The sequence below is a fragment of the Leuresthes tenuis genome, unplaced genomic scaffold (assembly GCF_036924035.1).
Source record: "Leuresthes tenuis unplaced genomic scaffold, fLeuTen1.0.hap1 SCAF_11, whole genome shotgun sequence".
NCBI lineage: Eukaryota > Metazoa > Chordata > Actinopteri > Atheriniformes > Atherinopsidae > Leuresthes > Leuresthes tenuis.
The window spans coordinates 20,836,431-20,860,828 of record NW_027325365.1 but is presented as its reverse complement, the minus strand read 5'-3'; the positions used below and the strand labels follow the sequence as shown (position 1 = coordinate 20,860,828).

General features: G+C 40.9%; 2 protein-coding genes across 4 annotated transcripts; both read left to right on the top strand.

Annotated features, from left to right (window-relative positions):
* The first annotated feature begins 157 nt into the window (after positions 1–157).
* thg1l (tRNA-histidine guanylyltransferase 1-like) lies at positions 158–4,394 on the top strand. 3 transcript variants are annotated; one of them, XM_072396042.1, is made up of 7 exons: positions 158–255; positions 679–882; positions 998–1,174; positions 1,266–1,435; positions 1,523–1,611; positions 3,275–3,382; positions 3,970–4,394. In XM_072396042.1, coding segments are annotated over exons 1-7 (912 nt in total). In that variant the 5' UTR covers positions 158–253; the 3' UTR covers positions 4,132–4,394. The 3 variants fall into 3 exon arrangements, with proteins under 3 accessions (XP_072252143.1, XP_072252145.1, XP_072252144.1); XM_072396044.1 differs by having other exon boundaries at positions 176–260; XM_072396043.1 differs by lacking the exon at positions 158–255 and adding an exon at positions 278–393.
* Positions 4,395–6,174: 1,780 nt separating this feature from the next.
* adam19b (ADAM metallopeptidase domain 19b) lies at positions 6,175–23,939 on the top strand. Its single transcript, XM_072396035.1, has 23 exons — positions 6,175–6,489; positions 6,603–6,715; positions 6,837–6,907; positions 14,573–14,651; positions 14,797–14,873; positions 15,958–16,159; positions 16,240–16,305; positions 16,731–16,802; positions 16,908–17,074; positions 17,263–17,347; positions 17,861–18,000; positions 18,123–18,300; positions 18,383–18,472; positions 18,612–18,807; positions 20,226–20,334; positions 20,426–20,642; positions 20,745–20,822; positions 21,304–21,412; positions 21,522–21,651; positions 21,805–21,898; positions 22,019–22,378; positions 22,466–22,560; positions 22,650–23,939. Exons 1-23 carry the CDS (start codon positions 6,372–6,374, stop codon positions 22,654–22,656), a joined length of 2,853 nt encoding a protein of 950 aa, XP_072252136.1. The 5' UTR covers positions 6,175–6,371; the 3' UTR covers positions 22,657–23,939.
* Positions 23,940–24,398: the final 459 nt, after the last annotated feature.

The following is a 24,398-nucleotide window of genomic DNA, read 5'->3' as shown; positions in this document are numbered from 1 at the left end:
TAACGATTTTTTGATAACTCTTTCGAAAGTCCACTTGTCTTTATACACTTTCATTTCAGTTGTATAATAACATTTGACTTGAGATGAGCGGGGTTTTTTTTAAGATGGTTAAAAGACAATGGAGGAAAATTAACTTTATTTTATATCAGATTTAGCATTTATCCTTTGGTGTCCGGAACCTTTCTACGTGATGTCCAGGGCAGTACAACTACGACAGAATTTGAGGACGGACTGTACACAAACCAACGTGTGAATGTATGGTTAAAAAAAAGCTATATTTGTATAATTTTAGATATGACCTGGTTATTTAGCTTTAGAGACACGTTATATATAATAGAGATGTTTATGTAAACATTTAAGCTAATTTGCCAACACCTCACTGGACGTTGAAGTGTGAGTAATGACTAACTCGTGACAAACATGTAACAGTAATTGTACTTTGATTAGCTCCGTCATGACTTAATTATATCCATCCATCTTCTATACCGTCAATCCGTTAATCGGGTAGCGGGTGGGCTGGAGCCTATCCCAGCAGTCGACTTGATTATATATATATTTTAATTAGTTTTTATGTAAAAATGAAGTAGCTTATGGTCTTGTTGAAGCTGCAAATATGACCAGAGTTATGCGTTTGTTGACATACGATGTGTTTGAATGCCTATTGTTTTCTCTTTCCAGGAGCCTCTTCATGGTGATAGGTAAGGTCTGCAGGTTTGGTGGGGGGGTTAGGTCCACTTTTGTCACAGTCCTTGCCCGTCCGTTTGCCACATCCAACAACATGGCCAAGAGCAAGTTTGAGTACGTCCGCAACTTTGAAACAGACGATACTTGTCTGCGCAACTGCTACATCGTTGTCAGACTGGATGGTCGCAACTTCCACAAGTGGGTTTTCTCTTCTTTCAGCATTACTGCGAAAAAAAAACATGGCAGGTTTTTCGGGTCATTAGATTATTTTTATTTTATTTTTTACTTGACAATTTGTTCTGTCAATTCTTAGGTTTTCAGAGCAGCACAAGTTCACAAAGCCCAATGATGACAGGGCGTTGGGATTGATGATCAGGAGTGCTCGCTCTGTCATGGAAGAGCTGGAGGATATTACCATCGCTTACGGTCAAAGTGATGAGTTCAGCTTTGTTTTCAAGAGGACCTCCACCTGGTTCAAAAGAAGAGCCAGGTACTCGGTTATCTTCATTGTCTTTCTCACACACCTGTCTTAACGTGTCTTACCTTTGTGAGAACATATATCTTCTCTGCTTCCCTGGCAGTAAGCTCATGACCCATGTGGCCTCCCAGTTGTCTTCCTCTTATGTGTTTTACTGGAAGGAGTTTTTCGGAGAACAGCCCCTCTTGTACCCTCCTGGCTTTGATGGCCGTGTAGTTCTGTATCCCAGCAATCGTAACCTTAGGGACTATCTGAGCTGGAGGCAAGCAGACTGTAAGTATATCATGCAAGTTACCACAGGTGTGTTTCAAGGTAAGTCCCAGTGTGATCTATATGATTGTTTGTTTTTATGTCTTTCAGGTCACATAAATAACTTGTACAACACAGTATTTTGGACATTAGTACAAAAAGGAGGACTCACGACAGCACAGGCAGAGGATCGTTTAAAGGTGAGAGCAGAAAAAAAAAAAACATTTTGGTGCCTATGAATGTATGTTTTAATGTTGGCATGGGATTTTACAAATTTACAGTGCTTCATATTAATAATAAGGAGAAATTATAATAATTTGTTGTGGATTTTTCAGATTGTATAAACAAAATGAAGACAACAAAAGAAAATACAATCCTTGTTAAAGACCACTAAATATTATTGGAAGGTTATAAAACATAATTAGATCAAATACACAATAATGACAGTTATTTTTTTAAAAATTGTATTCCTTTTTAATGTTACATCAGTCAGTATGTTTAAAGGACATACATGCAGTAGGTGTTAGTTTGACTGGCTGTAAAAAATGAAAAAGAGAAAAGAACCCACTCTACCAATGGAGAACCATACTCTATGTGGTTTAGTGTTGTCATACTGAAATATTCAAGGCCTTCTCTGAGCAGTGTGTTTTCTGGATGGGGGCATGTTCTGCTCTAAAATCTATATAAATGTCTTTATATGCCTTTAAGCATGGATGGCGCCTTTCCAGATGTGCAAGTTGCCGGTTTCCCAGGCACTAATGCACACACATACCATCAGTGATGCAGGCTTTCTAACTGAGCGCTGATAACAAGCTGGATGGTCTCCTTTCCTCTGGAGGAGGGTTTTCCACTTTGCCTCAGTCTATTTTGAATTAGCTGAGGCCCAGAGAAGAAGGTGGTATTTCTGGATCATGTTCACAAAGGGCTGATAGAACTTTAACCTGCTCTGATGGAAGGCTATGTGAAGCCTCTCTCTCTCTTCAGTCAGTCAAACATATTTCCATCGTTTTTGGAAGTGTGTAGCTCCTGGGCTACACACTGTATGCACTTTTATATGGTAATAATGTTCTTCAAGGGTTATTGAGTGGTAGCAATCTCAAAAGAGTCAGGCCCTGTAGAAAAGAGGGACTAGAGTGGTTCACATCACATCCTAACACTGGAATGGAGGCGTAAATTAATGCTGAAAAATGAGCTGTTGGTCCTTTTTTCTGTAGTATTTTGACAAAAGCATGCCTTTTATTTTCATGCATTTTATTAAGACCTTAATAAATGGTGTCAACTTGTGAAAAAAAGAGAAGAATATCTTTTCTTATAAATGCAGTTTTTCTCTCTGATAAAGTTTGATGGGCACTTTGACATTTTGTCTGACTAAACAATGGGTAAATTAATGGAAAATACCTTCTAAAAAGATTTCAAAAGGCTCTGTATGTATTATTAACAGCACTATTAGCTCCTGCTGTCTGGGACTGATGCAGCTGTTATCTGGAGGTCCCTTTAATTTCCAGTTGTCTATGAGTGAAACAGCAGATGACTTGTGGAAATGGTTCATCTAAACTGGATGTTCAGGCAACCCAAGTCATTCACATGCCATCAAACTCTTGTAATCCCAAGAGAAACTTATGAACAAGCAACAAGAAACATTTTTAGTAGCAAGATTTAATCAATTTCAGTGTCATTTTAGCTCGAATACGACCAGTGGGTGGTGCTGTCTTTTCAAGTATTTGCTGAAAGGATGGACAAGGAGGGACATTGTACTCTGTACTCTAAAACCCTGTCCAGACATATGAGCTCATTTTTGTACACTCTTAATTTCACATACATACGTCTATATGCACATGCCCGACTGTGTTTCTTCCATTTCAGGGAACATTAGCTGCAGATAAAAATGAGATCCTGTTCTCAGAGTTTGACATCAACTACAACAATGAATCGGGCCTCCACCGGAAAGGCACCACCCTCATTTGGGAAAAGGTAAGTTGCCGGAGGGGTGTCATTGTGTCTTTTTTTCACTGAGGCTGCTTTTATTGAATCTGCATCGCCACGACAGTGTTTACGTCAAGGTTTCATCATGTTGGTGAAGAAGAATTCCAGGCTGGAATTAGAATGGTGCCTCCTGCAAAGTGCTCTCCAAAGGCTGATATATGAGCGTTGGCGATAGCACTTCAGTGTTCATCGATTCAGAATCTAAGTTGCCTCCTTAATGTAGAGTCAATAAACATAAAAGGGTTTTCCGCCATAGCTGCACCATTTTTTTTAAGGTTCTGCTTTGCATCTTTGTGCCCATTTACTATTTATCTTGTGTGATTGCATGGTTTATATTTTTAAAATGTACTACACACCAAGCAGTGGAGGACCTGCAAGGAGGACTGGAGAGGGCTAAGTATTTAGGTTCAGCTTTGTTTCCGGATTAGGGATTCAGTTTTGTTAAGATTGAGATGTGGAGGATATATTACATCTATCGAGGGTTTCTCTTTCGCCAAAAGGTTGAGCTATTCTATTAAGTGGCCTACTGTATATATATAACTGGATTAGTTACTATTCTCATTTCTTTTATGTAGCGAGAGGAGACTGTCACCAAACGCTTGAAGCTACCTAATGAAGAGGAGAAAGAGGTGCCTGTTACTCGGAGCAGGAGGAGGGTGGAGGCCTACCACTGTGACATTATAGGGGACCAGTTCTGGGGGGAACACCCAGACATCCTGGAGGATGACAACTGCTAACAGCTCCTCTCCTCTTGAAGAAAAACACCTCTGAACTTATTTCTGAGCAGTGTGGTTGAAGCTGACTCATATGGAAAGAATCTGAAGAGGCACAGCCTCACTTCTATACCGACTTTGTAGAAACACCTGTAACCATGATGCTTAGAAGACTTGAAAGAAGGATTTCTGAGACCACAGCATTTGATAGTTGACTTTCTGTGATTATTCTCTCACAGCCTAAACACAGCCTCACTTTCATTTATTAAAATCATGTCATAATTTTCGTAATTAAGTTTTTAGGTTTAAGTATATGATGTTCCTAGCGAAGCAGATCATTTCATAATCATTTGTAGCAGTGGGTGTTGAGGATATGCATGCCGTGCATCTCTTGCCTCGTTCAGTGTATCTAGCTCTCCTGAAGTTTCTGTTCCAAATATATATCTTCATCTGATCTCATGAATGGCATTTATACTACTACCAACACTTGATCTTTCAGCACAGACAGCATGTTCGCTCTCTGTCAACTGAAGGTTTTTTCCCCACATCTAAATTTTTCTTAGCCCCAAGTGTTTGGGTTTTGATGTTTCAGGAAGTGTAGTAGAGAGAAGTTTATCTGAAGCAGAAATAATCAGTTGGAAGCAGAATTCAATACCTCGACAGGACCGAGTGGCCTTGTCCTGCTGCCAAGACACCATTTAGAGATGTGAGTGGATTCATTGACCTGCACTGTCATCAGTGCTAAGAATACCTCACACACCCTGCATACATGCTACCCTTCCAACATGTGCTCGTGGGCATATTTATCATCACACTTAAAAATGACCGGCGCAGTATGACTGGCTGCTGGAAGGCTGAGGTGGAAGCCTACTGTATTTTGTTACTACAGTGAGCTCAGTTACTGTCGAGTGTATTTTTGGTTTGGTGACCTTGTTAAAAGCGTGTGGTTACTCTACTGTACTCTATGTAACAAGAAGTGGATTTTCTATTCATTCATTTGGAATAAAAAGTTCGCCATAGAGGCCTGTTTGTTTTAGATAGACACCAACACACAACATGAACGAGTTGTGTGGCCGAATCCAACCGCATGGGCCCCTTATAGACCAGGGGGAACCATAGGAACTAAGGCATGTAGAGGCAAGTGGTGTAGTTATTTAAAGATGGCATGTATTTACATGCTATGGAAAAACGTAAACCCACTGGGCCACAGGTTTGGGGGGGGGGGGGGGGGGGGGTATAAACTGAAAAAAAGGATGTATTCTAACATAACTGCCCAATGCCACTGTTTACAGTTACAGCTAGAAGAAAATCCACCAGCTAGAAGAAAATGAGTGAATTTAAATGGAGATATAGTCACTGCTTGTCTCCTATAGTTTTGTGAATGCTCCTCTCTAAATATTAAACACTAACAAATGGTTAAGGAAGCTTTGATAGTGTTGCTGAAAGGCCAGCAGTTATCAGTAGATCCATGAAAGACTGGACTACAGGAAGTTTTGCTGCTTGTGGTAACGCAACGTGAATGTGACGTCACAGTCGCTTAAAGTTGCTTAGTCGCTTATAGGTTTTACTCGTTGGAGTTCAGTGGTTGGGCAGAATACAAAGAGTAGTATATTACATCATCAGTGTGTCTGTATTAACTTTAAGTTTGAGAGCACAACATTTATAATGCCATCAGGGTTACCTGAGCTTTGCTAGATGTCATACTAAGCTCTAGATGTGGAGACTTAAGAGGAATCTTTTTTTTTTTTTACTCGTCTCGCGTAAAAGTCTCCCATAGTAACCTATGCGGGAGTATCACTTTAAGAAATTAAGCTAAACCGTAATAAATAGAGCTTATTTAGTAACTTACACGGCACAGCTCCATCACACAATGGATGAGCGATGGTTATGAGTTTATTTGATCCCAGTTATTTACAAGTTAAAGGTGGCATTCTGCTCGGTCTGTGTGCAGCTTGTGTGTCCTCTGCTGCTGCAATCGAACGTCGTTTCATCATATCCTGGATTACCGTTCTTCAGATCAGTTGACAGCTCTGTGTCTCTGTGTGTGTGTGTGTGTGTGTGTGTGTGTAAACGGAGGGGAGGGGTTGATAATATGAGCACCGCTCTCTGCATCTCATTCAGACTAACTGCTGCGGCGGCGGCTCTTTTGCGATGTCTCACCGCCGACGTTTGCTCCTTCTAATGTAAAATCCTCGTGCAGACTGGTTTCCCGACCTCTTTATGTGTCAGTTTCGTCAGTTCGTTTGGAGCCGTTTGTTTGTAGAATGCTTCCAGGAGCGCGTCCTCCTCCTCTCGATGCTGCGCGGTCTTCTCTGTATCTCTGTCTCATAGTTGTCCTCCTCTGCGTTGCTGCCGCTGTCTCTGAAGGCGATGTTTACAGCGGTGAGTCTCATGGTTACTGTCAGCATCAACATCTATTGATTTATTCTTTGCGATTCAGTCGCAAAGCAGCAATGGCAAAGTGTTTGACCGTTTTTCTTCTTGTCTCCTATCAGGAGTGAACAGGCAGGGTTTACAGAGGAGCATCCTTGAGCACACACAGAGCTATGAGATTATTTTCCCCACATGGCTGCATCCTGTCAGGCAAAAGAGATCTGCCACCAAAGATGTGAGTAAATATCTTGTGTTTTTATCCCAGTAACAAGACGACACATGTTTAATAGGTGTTTCAGCTTTGGCATGGTGTCCCACAATCAGTAAGTGTTATCTGTTTGATGTTTTCCTGCCAGCATCCAGCAGAGGTTCAGGTCCTGATCTCAGCTGAAGGAAAGGAGCTCAGACTACACCTGGAGAAAAATGAGTGAGTGACTTAAGGACACCACAGCATAAAGTAGACAGTAATGTGTCTGTTGCATTTGGAAGTTTAAAGAAGCAGCTTCATATAACCAGCTGGACGAATCATGGGAAATCAGTTTTTCCGTCTGATTAGATCAAGTTAGAACATAGATTTCACCAGGACATTCCAGCTGTTCCTTTTATTTGGCCAGATGTTTGCCGTCACAAAGACACATTTATAAGGTCAGTGCCCCTTAGATGGTGAGAGGGGGATGAAGGGAGGAAAGGAGGGTGATGTCTCTGGACAACAGAGGGTTGACACCCGATCTGTGTGCCTTGGGCTAACAGGAAGTGAGATTGTGCCTCTGCACCTAACATCCTGCAATCTGATGAAGCGGTTCCTGTCCAACAACAATGGGATGCTGATAGGAAGGGAGCTTAGTATCTTACCCATTTGGTAGCAGGGAGGGCTGCAGCTCTTGAGATATCAGCGGTGACAAAAGAGCAGTGGTTCATTCCTTTTGGATTCGAGCCAACACGCAAGTGGACTGTGAAGCTTTTATGAACTTTCGGAATGAAGTCCATTTTTACCCCTCGACAGTGGCTGTCCCTGTCGTTCATTCACTGTAGAGCCATCCTAACAAAAAGCCATGACTCCACTGTGTCTGTCTGACTGTCCCCTGTGGGATTCCCCCCCTGCTCTATCTGCTCAGCAGGTGGTCATGCTGTTAAGTTTTCCTCCTGGGCTAAGAATTTTCATCAATCACAAACTGTCTGTGCACGTGTGGTAAGAAAACAAAGAAAGAATGAGGGCAAGCTGACCTGCTAGGTTTGAGAATGATTTGATGAAACTTATACAGCCGGCTCCTCAGAACAAGATTGTACACAGTTCTATGTTGGAGGAAATTGAACAACTTTACCCATAACCACAAAAAAACTTGAAACGATTTCAGTGAAACTTCTTATTTTTCCTGGAACAGGAAATCCCTTACATGCAAACAGTCTGTGTGCAATAGTCAGTGCTTACAGCAATGCAGACCAAGATATTTACTTCCAGTTCATCGTTCAGCTCTCTGACGGGCCTCTTTACTTCTTTACTGTTTTGGTTCACTCACTCACTGCTTAAGTTACCAAAATCACAGCTAAATGAGTGTGGGGAAAAAGTGCAGAAATACACAAGGTGGCAATGATAATGTTGCTCTACGTCTGCTGATTTTGTAAATAATAGCTAAAAATTTTGACCCAAAAGACAGCTTATTACCACTGCTCTAGAGTTGCCCCCCTAAAAATGCAGGTTTCATTTTCATTGTTTCAACATGTAAAAGCACCTGAGATTGCCATGTTGATGTTGTTCCTATGACATTATGACCAATGTTGCTCCGAAGCCATCACTGTAACAGACCGGTCACTACAGAGAAAACTCAGGGAAACTGTTTCCATTTCTGGAAACTATGGAATACCTAGAAAAAAAACAATAGTCTACGAGTGATTAATTAACCTTCTCTTTTTTGCACTTTTGCTCCCATTACCGGGCAAGCTGCAACTTCCTTTTTTCTTTTTGTCTTTTACCCTATGTCGCAAAACTATGACATTGCGTGACTGGTCGGAGGTAATAATTGTCCTGGAGAAGTATTTACACTTTGTGGGAACATCAACATCTTGTGCAAACAAATGTCTTGCTCCGATAGCACTGCTGATCTTTCTGCTGCTGCTCACCTTCACTTGTTCACATTATAGCAAACACAAGAGATGCAAAGACCTTCCTGAATGCACTTTCAAAAAGAATTGCACAAGGATGTAATGTGTAACACAACACTGTTATTGTCTAATATGGCACATCCTGCCATGCTGGCTCTTTCTGTCTTGCCATAAACTTTAGTCTGTCTACCTACCGCAACAATCTGTGTACGGTCTATTACAGAATCATTGCACAGCTTTCAGGATAGAGCTTGCTAGTTCTCTTTGTTGAGACTTTATTTAGTTTGAGCTTTTAACATCTCACCAGCAAGTGTTCTACCTCAGACTCTGTTCCTCAACAAAGAATCCCATATTGGCTTACTATGCTTTGATTTGTCTTCTAATCTGGAGACACAAATGGCTATATGAGACTAAGGCTGGGCTGAGGAAGAGTGCAGTTTGTGTCAAGGAAGATTAATATCAGACTCTGCTTGAAAGCCAGAGAAAATGCTGCCAGTACCCACTTGTGTGTCCTGGCAACTCCTTTGTGTCCTCATTGCACCCAAAACTGTGTTGCTTGCATAGTCAGCAGATATGGGGGAACCCAAAGTAGTTTAATCTCATCTTTGCCATGCAACATTCTCCAGCTGTCCTCCTTTTTGTCCAGTTGCACCTCATCTACTCTTTGAATAACAAATCACTTAAAGCATGGACGAAAACATGACTGTGAATGTTCGTGGGCATCCTTTCTCTCAGTGGCTATAGTCCACACTCAATCCATTTCTGTCCTCCCTGGTCGTGCTTATCAATGCGCACATGTGCACATGAGTTAGCACTTCATTGGTATGGATGTGTGTTTGCCTGAGCTTTTATCTTAATGAAAGGCTACAGTGCACCCAAGGAGGGTTGATTAAGTTAAGAGCCAGGCAGGGCCAGAGCGTGTGCTGACTCAGAGAGCAGGAAAACTGATGGAAAAGCAGAGTGAGAAGCGAGAGGAAATAGTCCAAGAAAGTGAATGATGGACCGGAGGTTGAGGTGAGACAAGTCATGGAAAGAAGAAAATAGAGACAGTTGAAGTCTGTTTGGGTGTGAGTTATGTCTCTCTGGTTCAGATATGATTCGTGTGGATATCCCAGCTTCCTCCTCTGTACGACTTTCTCTGTTCTTCAGTTTAATGTCCTTCCTGCACACCATTAAGTGCATGAACCTGAATTAAGCACCCCTTTGGGAATTGTAGCCTGCATTGTTTCTCCTCTCCTTTCCTTTCTTCCTGCTCTTCTCACCTCTTATCTTGTCCCCACATCATATGTCTTACGCTGACCAGCTCAAAAACGAACACCCCATTCTTTCTCATTTCTATCCTCCGATATTCCCCAGGGCTCTAGAATAAATATACCCCCACAGACACACACACACACACACACACACACGCTCTGCGGTCAAAGTGTGGGAGTCGGTGGCCACACGTAGACAGATGACATACAAAGACTCACTTTTACACATACACAACCCCAAAAGAACACAAACAAGACTTAAAGCCTTGAAGGACTGCAGGTCGAGGGGGAGAAGAGCAGGGGATTTGATGACTTGTCCTTGTTTCTCCTGTATGTATATTTAGTCTCAGAGTGCTGTAGTTTTTTCTGCTCTATTCCCATGCTTTCACACTTCCTCCCTTTGCAATAAAAGCCTCTTCATCATCCGTTAGTGTGTGGGATTTTGACTTTGCATCAGCCTCGTCTCTCGCGCCCCTCCACCCCAGTGCGGTGATGTCATCTGATACTATGAGAGAATGCAACCCACTGACCTCAAATGCATTACCCCACATCCCCTTCTCCTTTCTCCCCCCTCACTATCAACCAAGTACATTAGCATTACTCCCCCACTCCTTCTTTCTCCTCCTGATGTTGAACCAACCCTTTGTCTCGGCCGCTTTGCCAGACAGCTCTAATTCAGCCTGTACTGCAGTCCTCAATCGTGGCATGTGTCTGGGCACTGGACATCATCCAGACATTGTCGAGCAGTGCTTGCACCATCACACAGAGGTTTTTACAGTCTTGACTTGAGAGCTCTCAGCATATTTAACCAAATTAAATTATCCATCAGGCGCTGAGGTTTTTGGCGCCGACATATGAGATCTCTAGTATGTGAATCAGGGCCAAAAACATGGAAATGATCATTTTTTGTAAATTTTCACCACTGTGGCTGATAACCAGCTGTCTGTGCAATTATTTTGTGTGCAGCTGACAGAAGTGGGTGATCAGTGGGTTAGTGCACATTTGTTGGTTCAATCTTTAAAATTTGTTTTCACGAAGACGAGGTTTTGCTTTTTGATTGGTGGTCAGACAAATCAAGAGAATTTAAGATGTCACCCTTGACTCGTGGAAAATGCAATGGAGATAAATGAGAAAATAGACATGTGCAGGGATATTCATACGCAACTTTGAGTCAGACAGGTTATGATCATTCTGCAATCTGAAGCAACCATGAGTTTGAATTCCTGTCAATTCAAACTGAGAAATGAGCATTTCCCAATCTAAAGTCCTGGTGCCAGTTAGGGTAGCTAACCAACCGCATAGTAACGGTTTCAGAGCATATGTGTCAACACTCGGTAAATGACTCATCTTTTGAAATAATCTTACTACGCCCCTGTTGCTAACAATAAACTTGTATGACAAGGTGAGTAAAACTGAAACTCATTTGCTCATTTGTGGTTGTTTAGTTTTGCGCCGCTCACCTTAGATTAATTTTCTTTACAGTTTAAATAAGCTGATGTACTGTACACCTAAAATAAATCTTCCAGAGATGTTATTTTCGATTCGTTTGATCAAATTGTTTCTCTGGGTACTCCAGCTTCCCTCACAGTCGGAAACCACGCATGTTCGATCAGTTTGTGATCGTAGAGCTGAGGACCATAAATGGTTGTTTGTCTTGTTTCTGTATGTGTTGGTGGTAGACAGACAATCTGTTCAGGCTGTACCCTGCCTTTTGACCAGTGGTTGCTGAATTAACTTCCAACCCTGCTGCAGTGATTAGAATATAGCAGGTGACTAAATCTAATAGGTTTAGTAACAACTTCAGAGATCATTTCCAAAAGTACAACCAAAAATCTGAGTAAGTTGGATCGTATGAAAAATTAAAATTAAAAGCAAGAAAACATTGCAACAATTCAATTCAATTGGACAGATGGTTGAACAATTCAAGACATTTAATTTTTCCTCTTGTCAACTTAATTTAATGTGTTGATATAATGTTTTTCTATCTCAGAGCAGGAACATATTTAAAAAAGAAAGTCGAATTCAAGGAAATTTAGGTTTTGTGATTTTATAAAGAATGTAATTTAAACAGATTATGCCAACAGCTGATTGTGATCATGATTTGGTACAAAAGTAGTACTCATTGACGAACAAAGATGGGCAGGAAATCTCCAGTTCTTCAACAAGTCTGTGAGAAAATCATTGAAATATCGACAGACAATGTCTCGCAATGAAAAATCGGAAGGGAATTGCATGTTTTCCTTTGCAGTTCATAATATTATAAACGATTCAAAGAATCTGGAGGAATTTCAGTGTGTAAAGAGCAAGGAACAGGCTAAGCTAAAAACTACTCAGAAGGGAGCCATGAGAAGACCACATTTTTTTCACCATCTAAATCAACACAAATCTCAAAATCTTCAAAGTGGTTTAAGCAGACGCTATATTATGGATTTTTCCACCACATCACGTCAGCATCAGACAGTTGTTTAGTTTGTCACTAGAGGTTCTCACCTGCAGAATATCTGTGTCACCACAGGGTTCACGGTCCAGGTTGCAGCACCATGTAGAAACCTGGACCATGAACCATGTAGACCATGTAACTGTCTGATGCTGGCGTGAAGTGGTGCAAAAATATACGGTGACATAACTCCTTTGACATTTTTGAGGTTGGCGTTTTGGATGGTACTCTTCTTACAGCCCCTTCTGTGTAGCTTTTACGATTAGCTTGCCCATCACAAAGCAATGCATTGCAAGCTTTTAATGCTGATTATGCAGCTTTATCGATGCCATGTTTTGTCTTCATGTCACGCTTTGACAGATTTTATAGCCATCCGTCTGCTAGTATATACACACCGTTACCCCCAAGGACTGGTATGTCAGCATGGTTTAGCTCAGACACAGAGCTGCTGGGTGGCATGTGAGCAGAAGTGAGAATGGAGGGGGGGTCATTATTTCTTTTTTCCCATGTAAGAAGAAATCACCTTGCTTATATAATGTGAGACGACAGCAGGGTAAAGTTCAGTCAATCATCAACTGTCCTGCCATTAATTCATTCGGTGAAAGTGACAAGGGGTTACAAGGATGAGAGGAACTATGAGGGGAATCTTTGACGAGTTACAAAAGCGGAAAAGCCAAGAGAAGGCCAGATCAGGTTAGGAGGTCAAATCCTGCAACATGGCGGGGGTTACTCTGTTTAGACTGACATCAGCCGGATACATTACTATCATGTTTAAGTCCACCCTTTGACTATGTGTATGTGTATGTGAATACACAGGCCCTACTCCCTCTGAGTGGTGATCTGTTAAAGGATGAAGTAGCCGTTTTCTGTCTTTGACCTGCTTTTTTTGCTGATTGCATCAACAGGCTGTCATTGTTTCAAGACGCTTGTCTCCCTCAGGGCATCTGATGTGGGAAGAAAAGGGAATCTTCCTGTCATTTATCCTCATCATGCTTTAAAGGAACAGTTTGACATTTTGGGGAATACACTTAATTACATTCTTATGAGATGTCACTTTCATGTCTGTTGGCTGCATGTGAAACCACAGCCAGTGTGGTGGTAGTCCAGAAACTTGTGGAAAAAGCTAGTTAGTTTTACATTTTATATATCATCATTAAACAAAGAGAGCTTCTGAGGTGCTGCTGAATGGATTTTGGCATGTTTTGACACAGTCAAACTAAAACGGTTTCTATTTGTATACAGGTTCTATGCTAGTAAGCTATATTTTTCCCTACATAAATGAGAATGTTGTGTGTCTTTCAGCATCCTCAAAATTTTGAAAGATCACAGTTGTACGTGCATAACCATCAAGTAAAGCCACAGTAAATTAAATAAATAACGATACGCAATAAAAACTCAAATTCTTAAGCTCATAGGTCTGTCCGTTTGAGTCAAATTGCTCGCTTGAGCCAGTACATGCAGGGTTCTCTGTGGTCGCACTTAGCTGCAGCTGCAGCCTGTTTAAAGGATCAGAGTTAGACCCCTTGGAGGAGTGATGATATGAGATTTAGAGACAGAGTAAAAGAAAACCAGCTGTGAGGCAGACAAAAGTTTATGAATGAAAACAGGAAGAATGGATTGAGACACAGTTGGAAGGAGTAGGACAGGAAAATAAGCATCGGTATTGGTTTGAGTCCAAAGGCACTCTGTCAAATATACATACACACAGATGGAGGATAAGAGGAATTTAATGTATTACCCAAATAGAATGAATGTTTGTTCACATATGTTCCCCTGATTTATCAACTTCTCCTATGGAGTCTGTCTTGTATATCACTTGAGAATGTTCTATATTGTGAAGAAAAACAGTGGAGAACTTTGGTAAATAACAGCCCTTTCAAATAAAGGCTGTCTGAACATTCCAATGACTTAAACTCTCAGGAAGTTACCATCTCCCTTTTCAGCTATGCTACCCAGGAAATAAAAGGATTATTTTAGAAAGGTACACATGGATTTTATTAGAGCAATAATTTATTCTTTTTTTGTGTTTTTATTATCCCTGAGTGTCTAAATCTTTAAAGCAGCTTGGTTTGATGAGTGTCTGTCAAAATGAACATTTTTATGATATGTGAACTGCAGGAGAGGCCATGTCCTCGTCTATCTACTGAGTTTCCAACAGCTGTTACTCATTATATATCCACTCAGGAATATAAAAATATATATATTGGTCATTAGGCCTCCATATTTTGGCTGTTTCTGCAGACTGAATGTGTGACACAACATATATTCTATTGTCTCTGAGTTCTGCGTTGACTTTCACCAGGCAGCTGTTGGCCCCTGGATATCAGGAAATATGGTACACCACTGATGGAGCTCGCAAGTCCTCTTTTCCTGCCAACACCGTGAGTCAAGAGAGACAGTTTGATGTTTTTAAACTGCAGAGGGGAGTTAATGATAAATGGTCATTGGGGAAGGATATATAAAGATTTTATGGTTGATAACGTTTACACAGAGAGCTGTGTGTTGAATTTTGATTTTGTCTTCCAGGGACATTGTTTCTACCATGGCAAAGTTCTGGGCATGGAAAGTTCCAGCGTTGTTCTCAGCACTTGTTCAGGACTCAGGTGAGACAAAGCTTGACCGTATTGAAAAAGCCCAACATTTCGATATAATAGATAGAATTTAGAATATTTAGTTTTGTCCATGTCTAAAAACCCAATCTACGAGAGTCTCAGTTGAACCTAAATCCCTGCAAATATAAAAATCTGTTCATAAAGAGAACTTGCACATCTGTAGTGAGAATTAAAGCCACACTTTTTTCATTTAATTGGTCTTCCAGTAACATTTGAAAAGTATAATTCCTTAAAATATTGAAGAAATACTGGATTTAATTCAAATATTGAATGCGCTTTTGCTGTGAAAATAAGATGTAATCAAAGCCTGCACAGTTCTTTAGACCGTAATCAAACTGTTGAAGAAGAAATGGCAGGAAACAGAGCGCCTAACATCTCATGTAGTTCATTAGGTTAACAGGTCTTTGGCTTCAGAGATGATTCAATGAGTACAGCTCAGTTCAGATCCTCAGACACGTCTGTCCTTATGTGGCTCCAGACGAGCTGATGTTTCCTGCTGGAGACACTCAGAGAGGCGAAACCGGCTGCAGAGGAGGAACTGGCGATTGCTGTAGCTATTTGAGTGTTTATGCTGGGTCACCGCTCTGCATCACAAGTAAATGAATACATTCTAAGGTAGATACTCTGGAGGAAGGCAAACAAAGCATAGCCTGACACGAATATGTGGGCGTCTGACTTCTCCAGATGTTTTCTACAGCTGCATGACCCGCTGCTGTGTGCGCTCTCGTATGTTTGTGTACAGGCATCTGTGCTCATAAGTGAAGAGGATTATGCATAGCTGTGCCTGTTCCAGCTGATTTTTGTTAGTAGAGGACATTTAATCATCTGAGACACACACACCCCTTTGCTCTGCTTGTCAATAAAGCTGTTCAAAAAAACAGATTGCATGTGCAACCATAAGGTTCTCCCCGGCGTCAAATTGAACATGTAATTAATTAACTTGTGGAAATGTATTAATTATAAATAAAAAAAAAATAAATCAGAAGAGCAGAAGTTATTTTGGGCACTATCTAGATGCAAACTCATTTCCTGAAGCTCACAGGATGGAACCATCTGTTATGTCCCGTTTCCCTAGAGGAATGATTTCCTTGAACGCGAGCGTCAGTTACCTGATAGAGCCTCTTCCTGATTCCACGGATGCTCAGCAGCATGCTGTCTTCAGAGCCGAGAGTCTCCACCTACCCAGGGGAAGCTGCCTGCATCACCATGGCAACGAGGAGCATGACAACAGGCTCCCGGATTTCATCCGTGGAATGATGTCACCACGGAGAGGGAGGGTGTGTTCAGATAGGCCAAGCAGTAACAATCTCTCTGACATAGATGTGAGAGTATTTTACTGTCCCATCTCTTTGTGCAGGAAAAAAGGGAACTGGGCAAGAATATGAAGTATGTAGAGCTTCTGCTGGTGGCAGACAAGGCCGAGGTGAGAATGTTGTGATGCATATATTTGGAGACAGTGGATTTTGTGGTTTCAGACCTTTGCATGTAGGAGTTTTAGAGGTGGTTATATGCATGTAAAATTAGCTGTAGAGATATTATAAATAATGCCATGAGTTCATGGAAAGGAAGCCTACGCTTTTAATGGTTTGCCATGTCCTGTACTTGAATGCAATATATCTAATCATATATGGGGTTTTTTTCCGCTTATACTGTTCTAACCTGAAGATTTCACGCAACCTTCCGCTTAGAACTGACTTCTTCAAATAAAGAAAGCTCTGATTCATATCCTGTTAGTCACTTCATGTGTGAGACCTTCCTTTTTATCAGAAGAATGTTTAAAAAAAGAAAAAGTGAGATATATGTCATGTTGTCTGCTTGTGTATTCAGTGTGGTTTATGTTTCGTGCAGTTTGAGAGGCATGGGAGTAATCTTGAGAAAACCAAACTGAAATTACTGGAAGCGGCCAACTTGGTTGACAAGGTAACATTTCATGTGAAGCTGTTCCACAAACAAACTACACCTGATTGCATTCAAGACTAATGAATGCCTGCCTGTCGCTCTTCCTGTCTCGGCCCACTCTGACAGTACTACAAGGCTCTGAGTATTCGTGTGGCACTAATCGGTCTGGAAGTGTGGAGCAACCAGGACTTGATCAACGTGTCTGATAACCCACACAGCACTCTGGCAGCCTTCTTGTCCTGGAGAAGCAAACAGCTCAACCATCTGTCCAACGACAATGCTCAGCTTATAACGTTAGTATCTGTCACTCTACCTTCATCATCCTTCAACACTAGCATCCCCTGTCTACTAAAGGTCTCCTTCTACTTGGGAAAGATCTCTCATTTGATTTATTTTACATTGTGCCATAATAAACACTAGTTGTATCCCAATGGGCTGCTGTCCAGTTGGAACTAATTACCAGTGGTCAATTTGTCTTTAGGGGGAAGGCATTCCAGGGCACCACCATTGGGCTTGCACCTCTCAAAGCCATGTGCTCCGAATACCAGTCTGGTGGAGTTAACGCGGTATTTATTAATTTATTCATCTATCATGCAAACTGCGGCTTTAACGAGATCTGATTTGTCAAAACATGATTATTGTGGGCCAAAAGTATTCACAGTGAAAATATTGCTTGTCAACAGAAAATTGCAGAATAGTTTTTTTTTCAATTGAATTACACTCAAAATAGGAGTTAAGACTCTTTAAACTTTGCACATAAAACAATCTACATTCAATAATGTCTTGTTTTTGTTAGCTGAAATCCAATCACAATATTATTATGTGTGTATCATCAATATGATATAGATAATTACTGGTATATTGCAATAGCCTTGACATAAAACAACATATTTGGTGAAATTTGGCACAAATAACATGATGTCATGACGTTATCTGCTGCTAAAATGTTCAACTTTTAGTAGAAATGGGCTCAAATAAGCCTTTTTAACAAGCCACTTTATGTTACTATTCTGAATCAAGTGATTGTGACATGATGTGCTGAAAGCCATCTTTAAGAGGCTCACTCCTCTCTTGAACAGGACCACTCAGAGTTACCATTTGGTGTTGCTGCTACCATGGCGCATGAAATGGGCCACAACTTCGGTATGAGTCATGACACCGCAGGCTGCTGCCGGGCGAGAGCGGAGGACGGTGGCTGCATCATGGCTGCTGCTACTGGGTACAATGCAGCTACTTCTTCAGCTGTCAGAAATGATAGAAAATATTGGATCAATTAAAAGAAAAACTTGACTTAATTATATTTGCATTTTGCATTTGTGCTCCTTCCTTATCTCGGCGCAGTGATCCATTTCCACGTTTGTTTAATGATTGCAACCTGAAGGAGCTAAGGAGCTATCTAAACTCTGGGGGAGGGAAGTGTCTCTTCAACTTGCCAAACACCAAGGCGATGTATGGAGGGCAGCGCTGCGGCAATGGTTACCTGGAAGATGGAGAGGAATGTGACTGCGGAGAGGAAGAGGTCAGCGGGTGTCTATGTACAGTTTGTGTTTTCACTGCATGCTTTTCCCAGGCCTCAGGACTTTACAACACTTTTTGTGTAGGAATGCACCAGTCCCTGCTGTAATGCCAACAACTGCACCCTGAAAGCTGAGGCTGAATGTGCACATGGAGTCTGCTGCCATAACTGCAAGGTAAAATCAGATCAGAAGTTTCACCTTGTTTTATCTGTAGCTATCCTAGTATTATTGTGCATACTCCTATTTTACAGTACTGGTTGCGAGGGACAATAAAATCTCTTGAATATAATTCTTCTCTGTGTTCACCATGAAGCTGAAGAGCCCAGGCGTGCTGTGCCGAGCTCCTTCTGGGCCGTGTGATCTGCCAGAATACTGTGACGGAAAGGCTGAGTCCTGTCCTGCTAATTTTTACTCAGTGGACGGTACATTGTGTGCAGGTGGACAAGCTTACTGTTACACCGGCATGTGTCTGACCCTTGAACAGCAGTGTCGGTCACTCTGGGGAGGAGGTGGGTAAACTGGATGCATATTATCTTTAAATATCTTGTTGCAAAATTAAATATTATCTCCACATTATTCACATGGAGCATATTCTTATTAGGTTTCATTACCTGCACACCCTATGTTACAGTATGAACAAGCAATGGCATAACTTTGTGGCAATACTATTTTAAGCCCACAGCCAATCAAAATGTCAGCTCTGAACAACAGATTTAGGGGCTTTGTTTAGTTTGGTGTCACTACATGAGATTGTTGCTCAGAAAGGACCTCACATCCTGTTTGGAAGCTTGTCTGGCATCTTGTCTAAAGTATTTTTGGCATATTTTGAGAGACTTGATCTGACTATCATCTGTGTTTTGTTGAAGATTTCAATAATTTGTCAGTGAATATTCTTAAATCTTGCCATAAAATCTAATATGGCAGTTACGTCAATTAAGCTGATTTTGAAAACTTGACTCTTCTTAACCCAGTAAACTCAAATGGTGTTAACCGACAGAAAATTTCACTTATTTTGGTGCCCATCAGTCTGTCAAGTAGAGCAATTTCCTTGGTTCCCTTTAGTGAAGCACCAAGCACAAATACCAAGTCTGTTTTGGACAAATTAAAGTGTTAATGAGATGTGATTTTTGCTTTCTGCTGTCATGGAAAGTACAATAAAATGTAGATTGATATAATCAGAGTTAAAATGAATTGCGGAATTTACTAAATATGAAAAACTGAGATTAAGTCCACCCATTAAAAAAAAAAACATTACTCTTAAAGGAAAATAGGATGATAAAGTCACAACAAGATCCATTTCAATGTCGCCTAACTCATTATCATTATAATAGGTAAATTGATGATGAAACACTTTCATATATCCTTTTCAAAGTTATCTTACTGGCTCTAATACACGTTAAGTTAGAACATTTTGCTGTGTTTTGAATGGCATTAGCTTACTGTGGACTGTACTTTACTAACACTATATTGTTTAAACCCAAAAGCTTCATATTTCAAGCAGCATAAAACATTCTATAATATCAACACCAGAACAAAAACAATTTTAGAAATAGTCTTGGATCTTTTGTCCGTCTGTCGTAGAAATACTTGATGAATCGGTGTGCTTTACATTGCTATAGAGTGCAACAAAATACCCCAAACATGTATTCAAAAGAGAAAAATGGAAAGGCTCGATGTAGCTAAAAATGAGTCCTCAATAAATCACAGGATTAGAGATTATTAATGGTCAGTATCCACACTTGTGTTGTGGCAAATCCTTCCAAAACAGCATGTTCAGTACCACATGATGCTCATAGAAGCATAAGAAGGGCCATCTGGTGTCCATGAGGTACACAGCGCACAGTAGGTTCATGTCCAGTATGTGTGGGTGTTATTGTGTTCCTAAGCATTTATATTTGTCTGTGCATTTTCTATCTTCACCCCACAGATGGGCGTCCCGCCCCTGATGTGTGTTTTAAGAGGGTAAACGAAGCTGGGGACATGTTCGGCAACTGTGGCAAAGATGTACTTGGGAAATACAGGAAGTGTAAGGAAAGGTGAAGACCAAGACGTTCAGGAATACATTCAAGAAAATTTGATTTGCTTCTCCTTCATTTTTAAGTGTGTTCAATTTCCTATACCTGCCAGGGATGCCAAATGCGGCAAAATCCAGTGTTCAGCTTCAGCCAGCAAGCCCATTGAGAGCAATGCTGTTCGCATAGAAACCACAGTCAATGTGGGCAACAAGAAAACTCAGTGTTTGGGAACACACGTGTACAAGCCCGGCCACGGAGACGAGGAGCCACAGGGTGACACTCTGGACCCAGGCCTGGTCATGACGGGGACCAAGTGTGGTGATGACTCGGTGAGGATGTTTTACATCCCTTTTTGGGATCTCAGTCACACTAAGTTGTTTTCTCTAACACCTCTCAAATGCTCTTCCTCACACCCCTCCTTATTCTAACAGATTTGCTTCAATGGAGAGTGCCGCAATGCATCTTTTCTCGGAGCAGATGAGTGCAATGCCAAGTGCCATGGACATGGAGTAAGTTTCTAAGTGCCCCAGCTTTGACGGTTGAGTGATGGATATGCGTGGACTGGTAGGGAACATTTGGCTGCTCGCCTGCAATTATGGAAAGCTGGTATCGTTGGCAGCGCTGCAAGAACCATTCAGATCACTTGTGTTAATTAAAGTAGCAACACAACAATGTAAGACTACTCCTGTACAAGTATAATCCTTATCAAGTAGAAGTACTGAAGTATTATCAGTAAAATATTATGAAAGTTATACGCAGCAGGATCTGCTAGGAAGTTACAGTTATACCAGAAAATTAAATGACGTATAAGTAGAAACTATGGAGGCAAATGTATAATACAAGTGTCTTTACTTTTCCGAATCAGAAATTTCAAGTTGACTTAGAAATATTTCAAAGACTTTTGTAGACCTGCATCTCAATATGATGAATGCAGGCGTGAATCGTGATGTTTATTCAAAATGGCTGTCAACTCTGTTTATCTCCCTCCAGCTTTGCAACAACAACCACCACTGCCACTGCGACCCCGGCTGGGCTCCTCCTCTGTGTGACCAGAGGGGCACAGGGGGAAGTATAGATAGTGGACCTGTCCCCCGTCAAAGTGAGACAGAGGCTAATATAAATTAATTCGACATTATTTGACTATTGGCATAATATGAGCTTGTTATTGTGAGCTTGTTTTGACTCTTGTTTATTATATATTCCAAAAGACAGTCTCCTTCCAGTTCTGCTTGCTCTTGCCATGGCTCTCTTTGTGGTTTTGGTCGCTCTTGGACTTTGGTGGTTCTACAGACGTAAACTCTGCCCACTAAAAGCCGCTGCTCCACCATCAGTGCCAAAGTAAGTCAATCTTATGTGTTAGATATGGATGATTTGCACTAACAGCAGCTTGTAGATGACACATCTACATTTGCTTTCTTGGTCTTCATGTTGTGTGGACGTCCACAGTGTGCGACAGGTCATTACTTGAGTTTACTCTGTCCTAATCCTCAGATGTTCAGTCACAGTGGAGGGTAAGCCTTCGCATGCTGACGGTCAGGTCAACGGTCATACCAACCCAACATTCTTGCTGAAGAAGCAGGACGTGGTAAATAAAAAAAAAATAAATCCTCTCAGGTTCTACCTTGATGATGTGTGACTGTAATGAAATGTTCTGACTTCATGAAAGTAATTTAATTTTGTTGTTTGCGCTCTCTCTCATGGGAAGTCTTCTACCCATCCAAGCCCATCTTGCCCATCTCGGCCCAGACATGCTATTGTGCGTCCGGCAGTGAGACCTCCTCCCATACCCGCCTATGCTGCAGAACAGAAAGAGCAGGTGCCACAGCCCCGGATCCGGCCTGTAGCTTCTACTCCAAGGCAAAACTCTCCTCAGGGTTACACCCCCCCTTCCTTTAAATCTGTCGAAGTCATTGGACAGAGACCAGTACCTCCAACAGTACCAGGGCCTCCATCTTTACCTCTGCAGGATGCTAAAAGCCAGACAAAGCCTTCAGCAATAAATAAACCTCGTCCAGACCCCCCAAACAGGCCTCCACCACCGTGCCCTGTCAACAAACCATTAGTGGTAAATTCATTTGCGCACATTTTTGCGTAGAAAACCTGATACTCTGCTTTAGATTGAAAATTAATTGAAATGACTTTTTTTATGTAGGGACAGCCTGAGGTTAAAGGCCTGCAGGTAACTGCAAATGCTGTACAGAGAGGAAAAACGTTGGCTCCATCTGCTGGACAGAAAAGGCCAAACAGGTAAATTTGCTGTCCTTTCTCCCTGAAAATCATCTCCAGAAATCGCTCAATAACCTTTCTGTTTTTCCTTTTTCTCTTCTTCTTTCTAGACCCTAAACCAGATGTTCAGGGAGGTATTGGGGACTACCACTTACATCCAGTAAAAGACTGCCATAAGTTGTCTTTAGGGAAAAAACAGCTGCAGCTCTGTAGGATAAATACTTGACACTGTATTTACACTGATGTGCATTTAGAGGAGAATGATAAGATTATTGCACGAACAGGTTGTAGTGAGTATGTTTTGGATCTAATAATCAGGTCTCATCGGTTTGTAAATACCCCCTACTTTATCCTGCTTTATCCACTTGAAACAGCTGGAGCTGTGAATTTAATTAAGTTTTTAACTATTTTGTTGTCCCAAATGTGGATGGAAATGTGAAGTTCTCCTGCAGTATTTATTCCTAAAGCGAAGAAAATGAATGTTTACAGTGCAGCCTTTGTACCAAACTCGGTGCCTCTTAAAGCACCCTCAGCTAAAAAAAAAAAGGATGTCTTGTAATAAGAAAACATTCGAAACATGGCATTGTTTCACCTCTTATGTGTTACATGAAAATGGCATAATAATGGCTTTCAATAGGTCTCATGGTATCCAGTGAAAAGCCGACATGCAAGCTGTTAGTAGATGTTTATAATGGAGATATTTCCGATATGTAGCAAGAAATGTGAGGGATTTTTTTAGTTTATAGGATTTTTATTTTCATAATTTTTTTACTGTTTTGGTGTTGCACTTCTGTGTTTTACGCTCATCGCTTGAAGGCATTAAAGGTGGCTGTTTAAATGACAGCATCTTCAGAAAGTATCAATATGTACTTGTCACCTTTTGAACCTGCAGGAGCCGAGTTTCATAGTTATTTTAATGTGACCATTTGAACATATGTTATATCTTAATTTCTTAGGTCTGTCACTGACAATCAGTTATCAAACTGTCATGATAATGTCATGTTAAGAGCAAAACTGAGCCATACTTTTGCTTACATCTATCAGTTATGAAACCGCACCATCACTTTTAATGCTACAGTGTGATTGTAGAAAAATGCTACCCCCACTGTTTAGTAGCAGCTCCCGCTTGACGAAAATGCTTTGAAGCTACTGCTCTATCTGAAAAGGTCACGCTGTGCAACTGCAGGCTGGATCACGCTGATGAATTTTATGTCAGTTTTTCCATAATACTGTGATCCATTTGACTACTTGGACAAAAATGTTATCTGGGATATGAAAATACAGCCTGCCACCTGCCATGTTTTACCTTTGTCATCTGACCTATGCAAACACAGGGGATGCGCAACCCTGCGTCTAAAACTGGAAATAAACCCATGGACAAATAAAAATGTGACTTCTTAGCTGGTCTTGTTTTGTCCATGTGTACAGAGTGGACTTGCATTTTACATTTTGTTGATTTAAGAGGGTTTTTTTTCTCAGCAGGTGCAGATAACTGAGACTATTGTATATTACATTACACACCCATGGTTTAGGTACCAGCATCATTCCCATGAGCGTATAGTCTTATTTCGTATGTTGAGTTGAACATGTCTTAGCTCTCACATTTACTGCCAAATTAAAGGTAGATAGACAAGAGACAAATTAAAGATTTAAAGATAGAATTGTACATCTGTTATTTCATCGAAACTTTGCACTTTAAAGTCTGAAAATATCTCCTTAAAAGATATAAAATATAAGTTTCCTGTTTCATCTTTGTTTTGTACCCGAATGAACACTAAGGGATTTGTAAATGGATCTTCATAATGATAGTAATACAATAGTTTTGACCATAATTTATAGAATTATCAGAGGTTTTTGGG

Bases quoted from the DNA above. Each gene is read 5' to 3' on its own strand.
- thg1l (XM_072396042.1), top strand. The intron at 883-997 runs GTGGGTTTTCTC...GTCAATTCTTAG, and splicing joins GATGGTCGCAACTTCCACAA to GTTTTCAGAGCAGCACAAGT. The intron at 1,612-3,274 runs GTGAGAGCAGAA...CTTCCATTTCAG, and splicing joins AGGCAGAGGATCGTTTAAAG to GGAACATTAGCTGCAGATAA.
- adam19b (XM_072396035.1), top strand. From the start codon at position 6,372: ATGCTTCCAGGAGCGCGTCCTCCTCCTCTCGATGCTGCGCGGTCTTCT. The intron at 6,490-6,602 runs GTGAGTCTCATG...GTCTCCTATCAG, and splicing joins TGAAGGCGATGTTTACAGCG to GAGTGAACAGGCAGGGTTTA. The intron at 21,652-21,804 runs GTAAGTCAATCT...CCTAATCCTCAG, and splicing joins GCTCCACCATCAGTGCCAAA to ATGTTCAGTCACAGTGGAGG.